This window comes from Macaca nemestrina, chromosome 17, assembly GCF_043159975.1.
Source record: "Macaca nemestrina isolate mMacNem1 chromosome 17, mMacNem.hap1, whole genome shotgun sequence".
Lineage (NCBI taxonomy): Eukaryota > Metazoa > Chordata > Mammalia > Primates > Cercopithecidae > Macaca > Macaca nemestrina.
In genome coordinates this window covers 5,523,529-5,536,253 of record NC_092141.1, presented here as the reverse complement: position 1 = coordinate 5,536,253, position 12,725 = coordinate 5,523,529, and the positions used below count along the sequence as shown (strand labels likewise).

The 12,725-nt window shown below is 39.8% G+C and overlaps 1 protein-coding gene across 3 annotated transcripts in view; it reads right to left on the bottom strand.

The window, feature by feature from the left end:
- LOC105472584 (rabaptin, RAB GTPase binding effector protein 1) overlaps positions 1–12,725 on the bottom strand; it is a 107,484-nt gene that overhangs the window by 36,428 nt on the left and 58,331 nt on the right. For 2 of the 3 annotated variants that reach the window (XM_011725964.3, XM_011725972.3), the window contains 2 exons: positions 10,536–10,655; positions 1,418–1,553 (listed from right to left, as the gene is read on the bottom strand). In XM_011725964.3, coding sequence (XP_011724266.1) covers positions 1,418–1,553; positions 10,536–10,655 — 256 coding nt within the window. Of the gene's footprint in view, positions 1–1,417; positions 1,554–10,535; positions 10,656–11,014; positions 12,163–12,725 lie in introns of those variants that run through there. The other variant, XM_011725985.2, reaches the window with a different exon arrangement.

Below are 12,725 nucleotides of genomic sequence, written 5' to 3'. Positions count from 1 at the left end.
GTTGCGGTGAGCTGAGATCGCACCATTGCACTCCAGCCTAGGCGACAAGAATGAACCTCCGTCTCAAAAAAAAGACTCTATTTTTTATTGTGAGTGTTTCAGTATGGAAATTACTCCACGTCCTTCCTCATTTTAATTAACCTTCTCAGGTCAGGTACTTTTCTCTTTTTTTTTGAGACAGAGTCTTGCTCTGTCACCCAGGCTGGAGTGCAGTGGCTAGATCTCAGCTCACTGCAAGCTCCGCCTCCCGGGTTCACGCCATTCTCCTGCCTCAGCCTCCCGAGTAGCTGGGGCTACAGGCGCCCGCCACCTCGCCCAGCTAGTTTTTTGTATTTTTTAGCAGAGACGGGGTTTCACCGTGTTAGCCATTGGTCTCGATCTCCCGATCTCGTGATCCGCCATCTCGGCCTCCCAAAGTGCTGGGATTACAGGCTTGAGCCACCGCGCCCGGCCAACCTTCTCAGGTACTTTTCAAGGGTTATTAGGAAGGTTTGATAATTTACATTATTTCTGGAAGTGTTAGAGGGACATAGTTTAAACTGAACTAGTTCAGTTCTTTTGGACACCTTTAAGAATATGAGTGTCTTTTTATTGCAATAGCACACTTGGAAACTGTTTCCTGAAGGCCAAAACTTTACTCAAAGTTTGGGTTATTTTAATAATATTTTAGTGGGGAAAGAATGTGCCCCTGGAAAACAGAGTCAATTTCTGTATCACTCTGCTACCAGACTAGTGAAATCAAAACTGTCCCTTAAAAACAGGACAGTACTTGGGGCCTCCAGAATACACTCTCTGCCCTTTCCAATTTTAACTTTTGCTAATACACCTCCATCAAAATGAGTGTGGGGGGAAAAGTAATTTACGGAGAAATTCCCAGCTTTATTATCTTTCTGCCCAAAGTTCATGCCTGGTGAAGTTGGGTTGTTTTTTGTTTTTTTTTGAGATGAAGTCTCACTCTGTCACCCAAGCCAGAGTGCAGTGGTGTGAGCTCGGCTCACTGCAACCTCTGCCTCCTGGGTTCAAGTGATTCTTGTGCCTCAACCTCCCGAGTAGCTGGGATAACAGGTGTGCATCACCACATCTGGCTAATTTTTGTTTTCTCAGTAGAGACAGGTTTTCGCCATGTTGGCCAGGCTGGTCTCGAACTCCTGACCTCAGGTGATCTGCCCGCCTTGGCCTCCCAAAATGCTGGAATTATAGGAGTGAGCGCTGCCTTGTAAAGTTATTACTGAGGTCATGAAGGAAAATCCATAATTTCAGGTTTGCATGAGTGCATTTAAACCAACTGTAAGGCTTAAATTGAATCACTAACATGTTGCATTGTTATTTTAAGATTTGTCATTGTTATTAGTCAACATCAATTTAACTTATATGGTTCTTAGAGACAAAGATAAAAATATACAGAATATTTATTTACCTTCATGCAATTCTTTCCGCAGTTTCTCAGCATCTTCCTGTAGAACAGATTTCTGAGTATTCAAAACAGCTACATACATCTCTAGATCAGTCCTACAAGATTTCTCAGCTTCCAGATAATGATTCAGTTCTTTAACCTGAAAGAAGATGCAATTCCATTAAACTGAAATTTACAACAGTTTCTATCTTAGATACAAAATGATGGTAAGTTCTGGCTATGCCTTAAAAAAAACTGACACTTTTACGTCTACATTTTACATCTACAAAAATTACCATTTATAATTTTTAATTATAAAATAATATAGAAAACTGGGAAAATAACATAATTAATAGATGTCATCCATAATCATACCACCAGAATAAAATATACAATTGAGATTTCACATAACAGTTTTGTCCCTTGCTTTTCAAAAACGTAGTTCCAATTTGTATTCCCACAGCAACATATGCATGTGTCTGTTTTAGCCATAATAGTAACACCAGGTATGTTTTGCTTTTTTAAATTGATAATTTCTAAGGACAAAAATGATACCATACACTTTTAAGTTTGCTTTCCTTTTATTTCTGGTGAGGGAATTCCAAATGTAAATTTATATATTTAATGTATAAAGACATTTTCACAGATACATATACTTATGGAAGTGAAAAAGAGGAAATTATGATGGAACAAATAACTAGTCTCACATTGTAATGACTTAAAGGCAAATGCAGAATACTTTTTAAAATCACATCTTGCCCGGGCATGTTGGCTCATGCCTGTAATCCTAGCACTTTGGGAGGCAAAGGTGGGCAGAATGCTTGAGTTCAGGAGTTTGAGACTAGCCTGGGAAACATGGAGAAACCCTGTTTCCAAAAAATAATAATAAAACCACATCTTTTAAAAACAATGCTTTATTTCTGTTGATCAATTAAGTGTAATACTCAAAATAGTAACAATATAGTCTAATATAGGAAAGTTATAACCAAAAAAAAATTAATTCTTCCCCAGAAAATCAAGGATTATGTCACTTTAACCTGTCACATAAATTGTCCATTCTAAATTCTAACCTTTCAGTTAACTTTCAACTTTTTCGAATGGTTATATCTAATATCACATTCAAAGTCCTTTTCATGCCCTTTATCTTCCTATTTCTTCAAACTTAAAATGGTTTCTCTGTTTTCAGTTATCTTTACTTCTAGGCCATCATGCAATAATAGTCAAAGATTTAAATGACTATGTAAGCAATCATTTGATGCTTCACTGAAGGCTGACAGTCCAGCACGTGATATGAACAAAGAATGGTAAAGTCGCAACTATCGTGAAATGCTTTCTCTGACACCTGAAGACGGGGGTAATTCAGCTGATGGTAAAAGAGTCCATATGGCAGATTTAAAATGGTGGTATATAACCCACTAATTCTACCAGTTATTATTTTTTGGGATAAACATTTGGTTTAATTAATAATGAATTTCTAATATTTGAAAACTACTGAGCAGGACTCTGAGTAACTTTGAATTACTTTGAGTTCCATACCCTGTAATGACCAAAACCAAAAACAAATGGACATCTACAAGAAGCCAGGGGACAAGGAGAGGGTGCACACCAACCACTGAAAGTTACCTATTCGGGAAAATGTACATGGTATTAGGATCTATGCAGGAGAAAGTACAGAGAAGCAACAAGGGCCATAAGAAACCAGAAACTGTCACCTGGGAGTACAATTTGACAACAGTGCCTTGAACGGAAGAGTTTCACATACACCAGTCGTCGGTGAATGCGACAGATTTCTCTGTAGCACTTACAACCCGGTTAGGGTAAAATGGTGTCCCACTTTGATTTACATTTCCCCAATTTCTAGTGTGGTTGAATGTTGAATATCTTTTCACATGCCTTGACTATTCTGGTTTCCTCTTTTGTTCAATGACTGAGCATACACTTTACCTGTTTTTTTCTTTTTTCCTTTTTTTTTTTTTTTTTTTTTTTTTTTTTACAGAGACCGAGTCTCAATTTGTCGTCCAGGCTGGAGGGCGGTGCCGCAATCTCAGCTCACTGCAACCTCAACCTCCAGCTCCTGGGTTCAAGCAATTCTCATGCCTCAGCCTCCCAAGTAGCTGGGATTACAAGTGTGTGCCACCTGGCTATACTTTACCTGTTTTTCTTTTTTCTTTTGAGACGGAGTCTCGCTCTGTCGCCCAGGCTGGAGTGCAGTGGCACGATCGCGGCTCACTGCAAGCTCCGCCTCCCGGGTTCACGCCATTCTCCTGCCTCAGCCGCCCGAGTAGCTGGGACTGCAGGCGCCGCCAACTCGCCCGGGTAATTTTTTGTATTTTTAGTAGAGACGAGGTTTCACCTCATTAGCCAGGATGGTCTCCATCTCCTGACCTCGTGATCCGCCCGCCTCGGCCTCCCAAAGTGCTGGGATTACAGGCGCGAGCCACCGCACTTGGCCACTTTACCTGTTTTTCTTCAGAATTATTTGTCACTTGTGGACTTGGCAATTTCGAGAGTGTCTCGCTCTGTTGCTCTGGCTGGAGTGCAGTGGCGCAACCTAGGCTCACTGCAGCCTCCATCTCCCGGGTTCAAGCAATTCTTGTGTCTCAGCCTCCCAAGTAGCTGGGACTATAGGCACCCGCCACCACGCCTGGCTAATTTTTTGTATTTTTAGTAGAGACAGGGTTTCTCCATGTTGCCCAGGCTGGTCTCAAACTCCTGGTCTCAAGCAATCTAAGTACTGGGATTACAGGTGTAAGCCACCGCGTCCAGCCAACTTAGCAATTTTTTTTATTATTTTGGATATTAATATTTTGTCAGTTAAGAGGTACTGATATCTTCTTATAGTCTGTAGCTTCTCTTTTCAACTTTTTGTATTAATAGTATCTTTTAACAAAGAACTTTATAATGTAGCTAAACTTGCCAGTTTTCCTTTCACAGTCAGTATTTTTGTCTTAAGAAACCTTGGGGCCGGGCGCGGTGGCTCAAGCCTGTAATCCCAGCACTTTTGGAGGCCAAGGTGAGTGGATCACATGAGGTCAGGGGTTCGAGATCAGCCTGGCCAACAACATGACAAAACCCCGTTTCCACTAAAAATACAAAAATTAGCCAGGTGCAGTGGCCCAGGCCTGTAATCCCAGCTACTCGAGAGGCTGAGGCAGGAGAATTGCTTGAAACTGGGAGGCGGAGGTTGCAGTGAGCCAAGATTGTGCCACCGCACTTCAGCCTAGGTGACACAGCAAGACTGACTCCAAAAAAAAAAAAAAAAAAAGAAATCTTTTTGAAGACAAGGTGGAGAGAGTGGGCCTACCTATCAGATAGTACGACTTGCAGTCAAGCTACTATAATTAAGATAGTTTGTTACTGGTTTAGGAATAAACCTGTCGCCCAGGCTGGAGTGCAGTGGCGCAATCTCGGCTCACTACAACTTCCACCTCCTGGGGTCAAGTGATTCTGGTGCCTCAGTCCCAAGTAGCTGGGACTCCAGGCAAGCACCACCATATCTGGCTAATTTTTGTATTTTTTGTAAAGAAAGAGTTTCACTATGTTGTGCTGGCTGGTCTTGAACTCCTAAGCTCAAGCAATCCGCCCACCTCAGCCTCCCAAAGTGCTGGGATTACAGGCATGAGCCACCGCACATGGCCAGATAATAACTTATGTATTATTATTATTATTTTTGAGACAGAGTTTCACTTGTCGCCCAGGCTGGAGTGCAATGGTGAAATCTTGGCTCCCTGCAACCTCCACCTCCCAGGTTCAAGCGGTTCTCCTGCCTCAGCCTCCCAAGTAATTGGAATTACAGGCGGATGCCTGGCTAATTTTTGTATTTTTAGTAGATGCAGGGTTTCTTTCTTTTTTTTGAGACAGAGTCTCCCTCTGTCGCCCAGGCTGGAGTGCAGTGGCAGAATTTCGGCTCACTGCAAGCTCTGCCTCATGAGTTCATGCCATTCTCCTGCCTCAGCCTCCCAAGTAGCTGGGACTACAGGCGCCCGCCACCATACCCAGCTAATTTTTTGTATTTTTAGTAGAGACGGGGTTTCACCATGTTAGCCAGGATGGTCTCGATCTCCTGACCTCGTGATCCACCGGCCTCGGCCTCCCAAAGTGCTGGGATTACAGGCGTTAGCCACCATGCCCAGCCAAGTAGAGGCAGGGTTTCACCACATTGGCCAGGCTGGTCCCGAATTCCTGACCTCAGGTGATCCACCTGCCTTGGCCTCCCAAAGTGCTGGCATGGCAGGTGTGAGCCACCGCACCCAGCCAAAAAGGGTATTTTTTAACAATCCATTCTTCCCCCACTGATCTGTAATGCCACCTGTCATATATCAAATTTACACATATATGTAGGTCTATTTCTGGGCTGTTTTATTGATCCATCTGTTTATCCCTAAACCAGTAACAAACTATCTTAATTATAGTAGCTTTACTGAGGTCCTACTATCTGACAGGTAGGCCAAGTCTCCTCATCTTGTCTTCAAAATTTTGCTAAGTATATTTCTGTTCCTTTATTTCTCTATATGAAGTCTATTTCTAGAACTGAATTAATCAAGCTCCTTATTAAACCCTGTTGAATTCTGAGTAAAATTTAAAAATTTGGGGATACAAATGGAGGGTGTTTTTTTTTTTTTCTTTGAGACGCAGTCTCGCTTTATCGCCCAGGCTAGAGTGCAGTGGCACGACCTCAGCTCACTGCAACCTCTGCCTCCTGGGTTAAAGCAATTATCCTGCCTCAGCCTCCTGAGTAGCTGGGCTTCCGCCACCATGCTCAGCTAATTTTTGTACTTTTAATAAAGAGACCGGGTTTCACCATGTTGGCCAGGCTTGTCTCAAACTCCTAACCTCAGGTGATCCCCCTACCTTGGCCTCCCAAAGTACTAGGTTACAGGTGTCAGCCACCGCACCTGGCCCAATGCTCTATCTTTTCATTCAGGAAAATACACAGATTCAGGTCCTCATTTATGATGTAGTCTCTAAGGACCCTGCCCATCTTTGTTTAGCTATATTGGTAGGTAACTAGTTTTTTGTTTTTTTTTTGTTTTTTTTTTTTTTTAAACTCTTGTGAATAGGATCAGTCTTTCTCCCCCCACTGCATTCTTCAACTGGGGCACAGAAAAACAACTATTTTTGTATGTTGATTTTGTTAGAACAACTTTCAAATTGTTGAACTCTTATTAAGTCTAACTATCTGTTGTACATTCCCTGGTTTCTTTATATAGACAATTGAATCAGTCTCGTAGCTTTCTTTCCAGTTCTTATACCTCATTTCTGAATTACTGGGCATGGGTCTGCCCCAGAATGTTCCCATCATTAACGGTAAGGCTGCTAAATATTCATCCTTAACTATGTTTGCTAAAGGTTTGATTAATAGCCCCTTACTAAGTTATTGTGGTTAAATTTCTCAAATACTTTTCTGAATCCAAGACGAATATGCTGTTCTTCTCCAATCATTTTATGTGTACATTGCAATAATAGATTTTCTGATAAATTTCTGGGAATAAACCCTACTTAGTCATGATGTATTTCTCCCCGTTTATTTTAGCTACAATGCTGAAAATTTTAGCTTCTGTATTCCTGAGACAGATCGGTAATTTTTTCTCATACTACCTTTCTATATGTTTGTTCACTTGTAGTGAAGATCTACTAGTCTCATAAAACGATTTGGAGAGCTTTCTCTCTTTTTGTATTCCCTGAGATTTTGTAAAATATAAGAATTTGTTCTTTCCAGAAAGTCTGGAAAAACTTACCTGTAAAACCAACAGTTTAATGTCTTTCGGTGAGAGGAGTCAACAGACAATAAGATTTTTTACTCTAGATCCACTTTCTTTAATAATTACTGACTACCTTAGCTTTCCTGTTTTGGAACAATTTTGGCTAACTATCTTTTATTAGAAATTTTTTTTCATCTGTTTTCAAATTTATTTGTGTGACATTGTTTATAGTACTTGTTATTTTTAAATTTCTACTGATTTGTAGTTATGTCCTCTGTTTTTTTTTTTTTGTTTTTAAGACAGGCTCCCTTGCCCAGGCTGGTGTGCAGTGGCACCATCATGGCTCACCACAGCCTCAACCCCTTGAGCTCAAGTGATCCTTCTGCCTCAGCCTCACAAAGTGCTAGGATTACAGGCATGAGCCTCCCCACTTGGCCTCACTTCTGATTTCTCTTTTTTTGTTTTCATTTTTTCTGATCAGTCTTACTAGAGATTTGTGTATAGGTTTTCCATTTCTTCATTATACTGATATTCTCTATTGTTCTTTTGCTTTTCTATTTCACAAATTTATATTATTTATATTATTCATTTCCATTTATTTTCAGTCTTTTTTTTTTTTTTGAGACAGAGTTTTGCTCTTGTTGCCAAGGTTGGAGTACAATGGCAATATCTCAGCTCACTGCAACCTCTGCCTCCCGGGTTCAAGCAATTCTCCTGCCTCAGCCTCCCCAGTAGCTGGGATTATAAGCGCCTGCCACCATGCCCAGCTAATTTTTTGCATTTTTAGCAGAGATGGGGTTTCACTATGTTGGCCAGGCTGGTCCCGAAGTCTCCTGACCTCAGGCGATCCACCCACCTAAGCCTCCCAAAGTGCTGGGATTACAGGCATGAGCCACTGTGCCTGGCTCAATTTGTACTTTTTTTTTTTTTAAGATCTGGCATTATTCACATCATTCTAAATATTTTGTAATTACTTTTTCCATGAGTATTTTTTTCATGTCCAGGCATTTTAACTATCATTTTAATGTAAATAACTGAATAACCCATAGTTACAGAATTGGGTCTGTGTAACCTCAATTCTAAGATAATGTATCTAAAAATAACTACACCTTGTCCCAGATACTATCCTAAATGTTTATAGGTATTAATTTACATGTTCCTCATAATAGCCATATGGTGGCTATTATAGGAATTTATATGTTCCTCATAATAGCCACATGGCGACTATTAAGGTGGGCTTATTATCCCCATTTCACAGTTGAGAAAATCAAAGCACAGTATGATTAAGTAATTTACCCAAGGTAACCCAGGCTACCAAATGCTGAGCTTTTAACTATTATGTTCTAGTACTGTATGTGATACTATCTTGTTCTTGGATACCAAGTTCTGTGTGTCAACTACAACTAAATTATTAACCTGATAGTTCAAAATGTCTATAGCTCTACTAATAATTTTTTCTGATTATATTCTCTAAAGGTCAATTTTAATCTGCTACTGTATTTGTGAAAGTCAGTTTCTTCTTGTAATTGTCATTATTAGTTCATGCATTTCATGACTATGTAAAGTGCATTCAAGTTCATGACTATTATATCTTACTTATGAACTGTTTTTTAGATAGGATCCTTCTTTATCTCTATTAGTGGCTTTTCCCCCTTATCCTATCTTTGTGATACTACACTCGCTATAGCAGCTTTCTTTTGGTTCGAATTTACATGGTATATTTTTATTCCTTTATTTTCAATCTTTTTTCTTTTCTTTTTTTTTTTGAGATGGAGTCTCATCTGTTGCCCACGCTGGAGTGCAGTGGTGCAGTCTCAGCTCACCGCAACAACCTCCACCTCCCGGGTTCAAGAAATTCTCCTGCCTCAGCCTCCCAAACAGAAGGGACTACAGGCGTGTGCCACCATGCCTGGCTAATTTTTGTATTTTTAGTAGAGACAGGGTTTCACCATGTTGGCCAGGCTGGTCTCGAACTCCTGACCTCAGGTGATCCACCCACCTCGGCCTCCCAAAGTGCTGGGATTACAGGCATGAGCCACCGCGCCCGGCCTTCCTTTAAGACAGAGTCTCACTCTATCACCTAGGCTGGAGTGCAGCGGCATGATCATGGCTCACTGCAACCTCAACCTTTTAGGTTGAAGTAATTCTCCCATCTCAGCCTCTCAAGTAGATGGGACCACAGGCTCACACCACTATGCCTGGCTAATATTTTCAATCTTACCTTGTAGTTTGATTTTAGGCATAGCTCTTACAAGTAATATAGTTAGATTTTTACAATCCAATGTGATAATCTCTTTTAAACATAGGTATCAGTTTACATTTACCAAGACTATTGATAAATTCCCATTTATTTTTATATTGTTTTTGCTTATTCTCTCACTGCTTCTTTTGTTCCTACTTTCTTCCTTTTTTTTGGGTGTGGGGAACAGGGTCTCATTCAGTCACCCAGTCTAGAGTGCCAGTTCACTGTAGTCTCAAACTCCTGAGCTCAAGTAATCCTCCCATCTCAGTCTCCAAGTAGGTGGGACAACAGGCATGCACCACCACGTCTGGCTAATTTTCTGAAAATTTTTTGTAGAGACGGGAGTCTCACTATGTTGCCCAGGCTGGTCTTAAATTCCTGGGTGCAAGCAATTCTCCTGCCTTGGCTTCCTGAAGTATTGGGATTACAGGTGTGAGCCACAACACCTGGCCTGTTCCTACTTTAATTCTTTTGCTGTGTCTTTATGGCCAACAAATTCAGCAATACCATAGCTACATTATCTCTAAAACATCAATGCTGGAGCTGCCATCAGAAAACAAGGTCAACTTTGAACAGTTTATTTTCCTTAATAGGAAAATGAATGAGACGGGGTCTCATTTTCTTAAGAAAATGAACACTAACTTTGTGACAAAGCAGCCACTTGTGATAAAACACCATTATTGTGATTATTTTCAATGTCCGTAAGAGCAAAACCATCTCAAAGCAGTTTTTTGATTTAAATTTATTTATTAATTTTTTTTTTTTTGAGATGGAATTTCGCTCCTGTTGCCCAGGCTGGAGCACAATGGCGCAATCTCGGCTCACTGCAACCTCCGCCACCCGGCTTCAACTGATTCTCCTGCCTCAGTCTCCTGAGGCTGGGAGTAGCCGGGACTACAGTCATGGGCCACCATGCCCGGCTAATTTGTATTTTTAGTAGAGATGGGGTTTCTCCATGTTGGTCAGACCGGTCTCGAACTCCCAACCTCAGGTGATCCGCCCGCCTCAGCCTCCCAAAGTGCTGGGATTACAGGCATGAGCCACCGTGCGTGGCAGTTTTTTGCATTGTAAATAAAGATTCTTAAGATGCATAGTCTAAATTACAGGGTTTTTTCCCCCTATTACTGATTCTAATTTTGTTCATGGTACTCGGGCAGAATCTTGGGTTTCAAGCAAATGGATTACAATGTTTCATAACCTTTGAGGCCTCCAGCTCTTTAATTTTGTCTTCAGCCTCTGTCAGTTTATCCTTCAAAGCTGCAATTTCCTTTTCCATTGGCATCACAACAGACCGAAGTTTCTCAGCATCTTCTTGGGCCTATGGTTAAAAAGAATTAAATGCCACGACTTATTCATTTACTGCTTTCCTAAGAAACTCTAACCCTTCCATTTGCTAAAACTTAGTATGTAACAAGTAACTCGACCAGGCACTATATTAACATTCACAAAACTGAATTAATGTCTTTCAAATACTGCATTACTTTGAATGTCAAGGTATAATTGAAGTTTTCCCAAATATTCTATTTAGAATTTGGGAATGGGAAAACTGATTGACTAAAACAAATTTGACTTGTTAATCAATTAAGAAAATATCCAATATATAAAAGGAAATACACATAATAAATTTTTTTTTTTGAGACGGAGTCTCGCTCTGTCGCCCAGGCTGGAGTGCAGTGGCGCGATCTCGGCTCATGCAAGCTCCGCCTCCCAGGTTCACGCTATTCTCCTACCTCAGCCTCCTGAGTACCTGGGACTACAGGCACCCGCCACCACACCCGGCTAATTTTTTTTATTTTTAGTCGAGACAGGGTTTCAGTGTTAGCCAGGATGGTCTCCATCTCCTGACCTCATGATCCACCCGCCTCGGCCTCCCAAAGTGCTGGGATTACAGGCGTGAGCTACCGCGCCCAGCCCATAATGATTTTTTAAATTCCTGGGTTACTAAGTTCATGAGACAATAATTTCTTATGAATAATGAAAGGGCTGATTATATTTTAAACACCCAAAATAGAATAATGTGTTTTCCAAAATGTTAGAAAATTATGTTGCTATAAAAAGGCCTCCATCCAATTAAACAGAGTACTTTAAATATTATTTTACTTTTACCATCTAAATGAAACAAACCCAAAGAATGACCCTTAAAACTATCATTGTTTTCCAAAGTCCATTCTCAAAAACATGGATTAAAAGGAACCAACTTACATAAACTAGTAAACTGGTGAGAAAACGAATTTTCATTTCTTATATATACATACACTTACACGCAGAGAAACAAAGGCAGGCTCAAAAAGTTGGCTTTTTTCCTTCTAGAGAAACTGAAAACCTAATTCACTGAATTTAAATGGGTGCAAACTTATTCTAAGTTGTGCACGATAGGGAAAAATATCATAAATGCCCAAACGTGAGGTGGATTTTCCCCAAAACACATATCCCTCAAAAAACAGGGGTTCAGATTCACTTTGTTTTCAGGTCCTTACAAAGTCATCATTTATTTTATTTTGAATTAAATACTACTTGGAAAAGACAAGTTAAAATATCTCAGTCAAGGCTAGTTTAGGATGCTGATAAAGGTCATCTGATAAAAAACAACAGGGAAAAAGAAGGAGGGAGGAAGCAAAGAATTGATCACAAATCAAGTTATTTATTAATATAAATATGACTTCACAATTCCAAGTGCTGAATGTCATCATAAACAAAACCTTTAAAGAGCACTTTTAAAAATGACAGAAAGGTCATTAAAAACAAGGAAAATCTGAGAAACTGTCACAGCCAAGAGGAACCTAAGGAGATATGACTAAATGCAATGTGGTATCCTGGATGGGATCCTAGAACAGAAAAAAAAAGGACATTAGGTAAAAACTAATGCAATCTGAATACAAAAATGGACTTAGGTAATAAGAATAAATTGATACGGGCTTATTAGCTGTGACAAATGTACCATGCTAATGTAAAACATTAACAACAGGGGAAACTAGGCATGGAGTATATAGGAACTATCTTCCCAATTTTTCAGATAATCAAAAACAGTTCTAAAAAAATAAAAGATTGTGGAAATCATGAATACACATACATTTGAAGAATGAACTAAGAAATAAGAACCAAAAAGGCATGATAAATTCAATTGAAAAGAAAAATCAATTACTAATTATTTTATATAATGTGATTTTAAATATGGGTATGCATATAAAATAATGTAAAAGTTCATTTAAACTGGCTCAAAAGCTTTTAATATTTTCTCAATGATAAAATGTCTCACTTTACATTTAGTTGCCTTATGTTCAAGTATTATATGGTATTATGTTCAAGCATATGTGGTACATAATGTGTGGTACACAGAAACCAAAGGACACTGAGAAAGAAGGAAAACTAACATCTATTCTAGAACTTC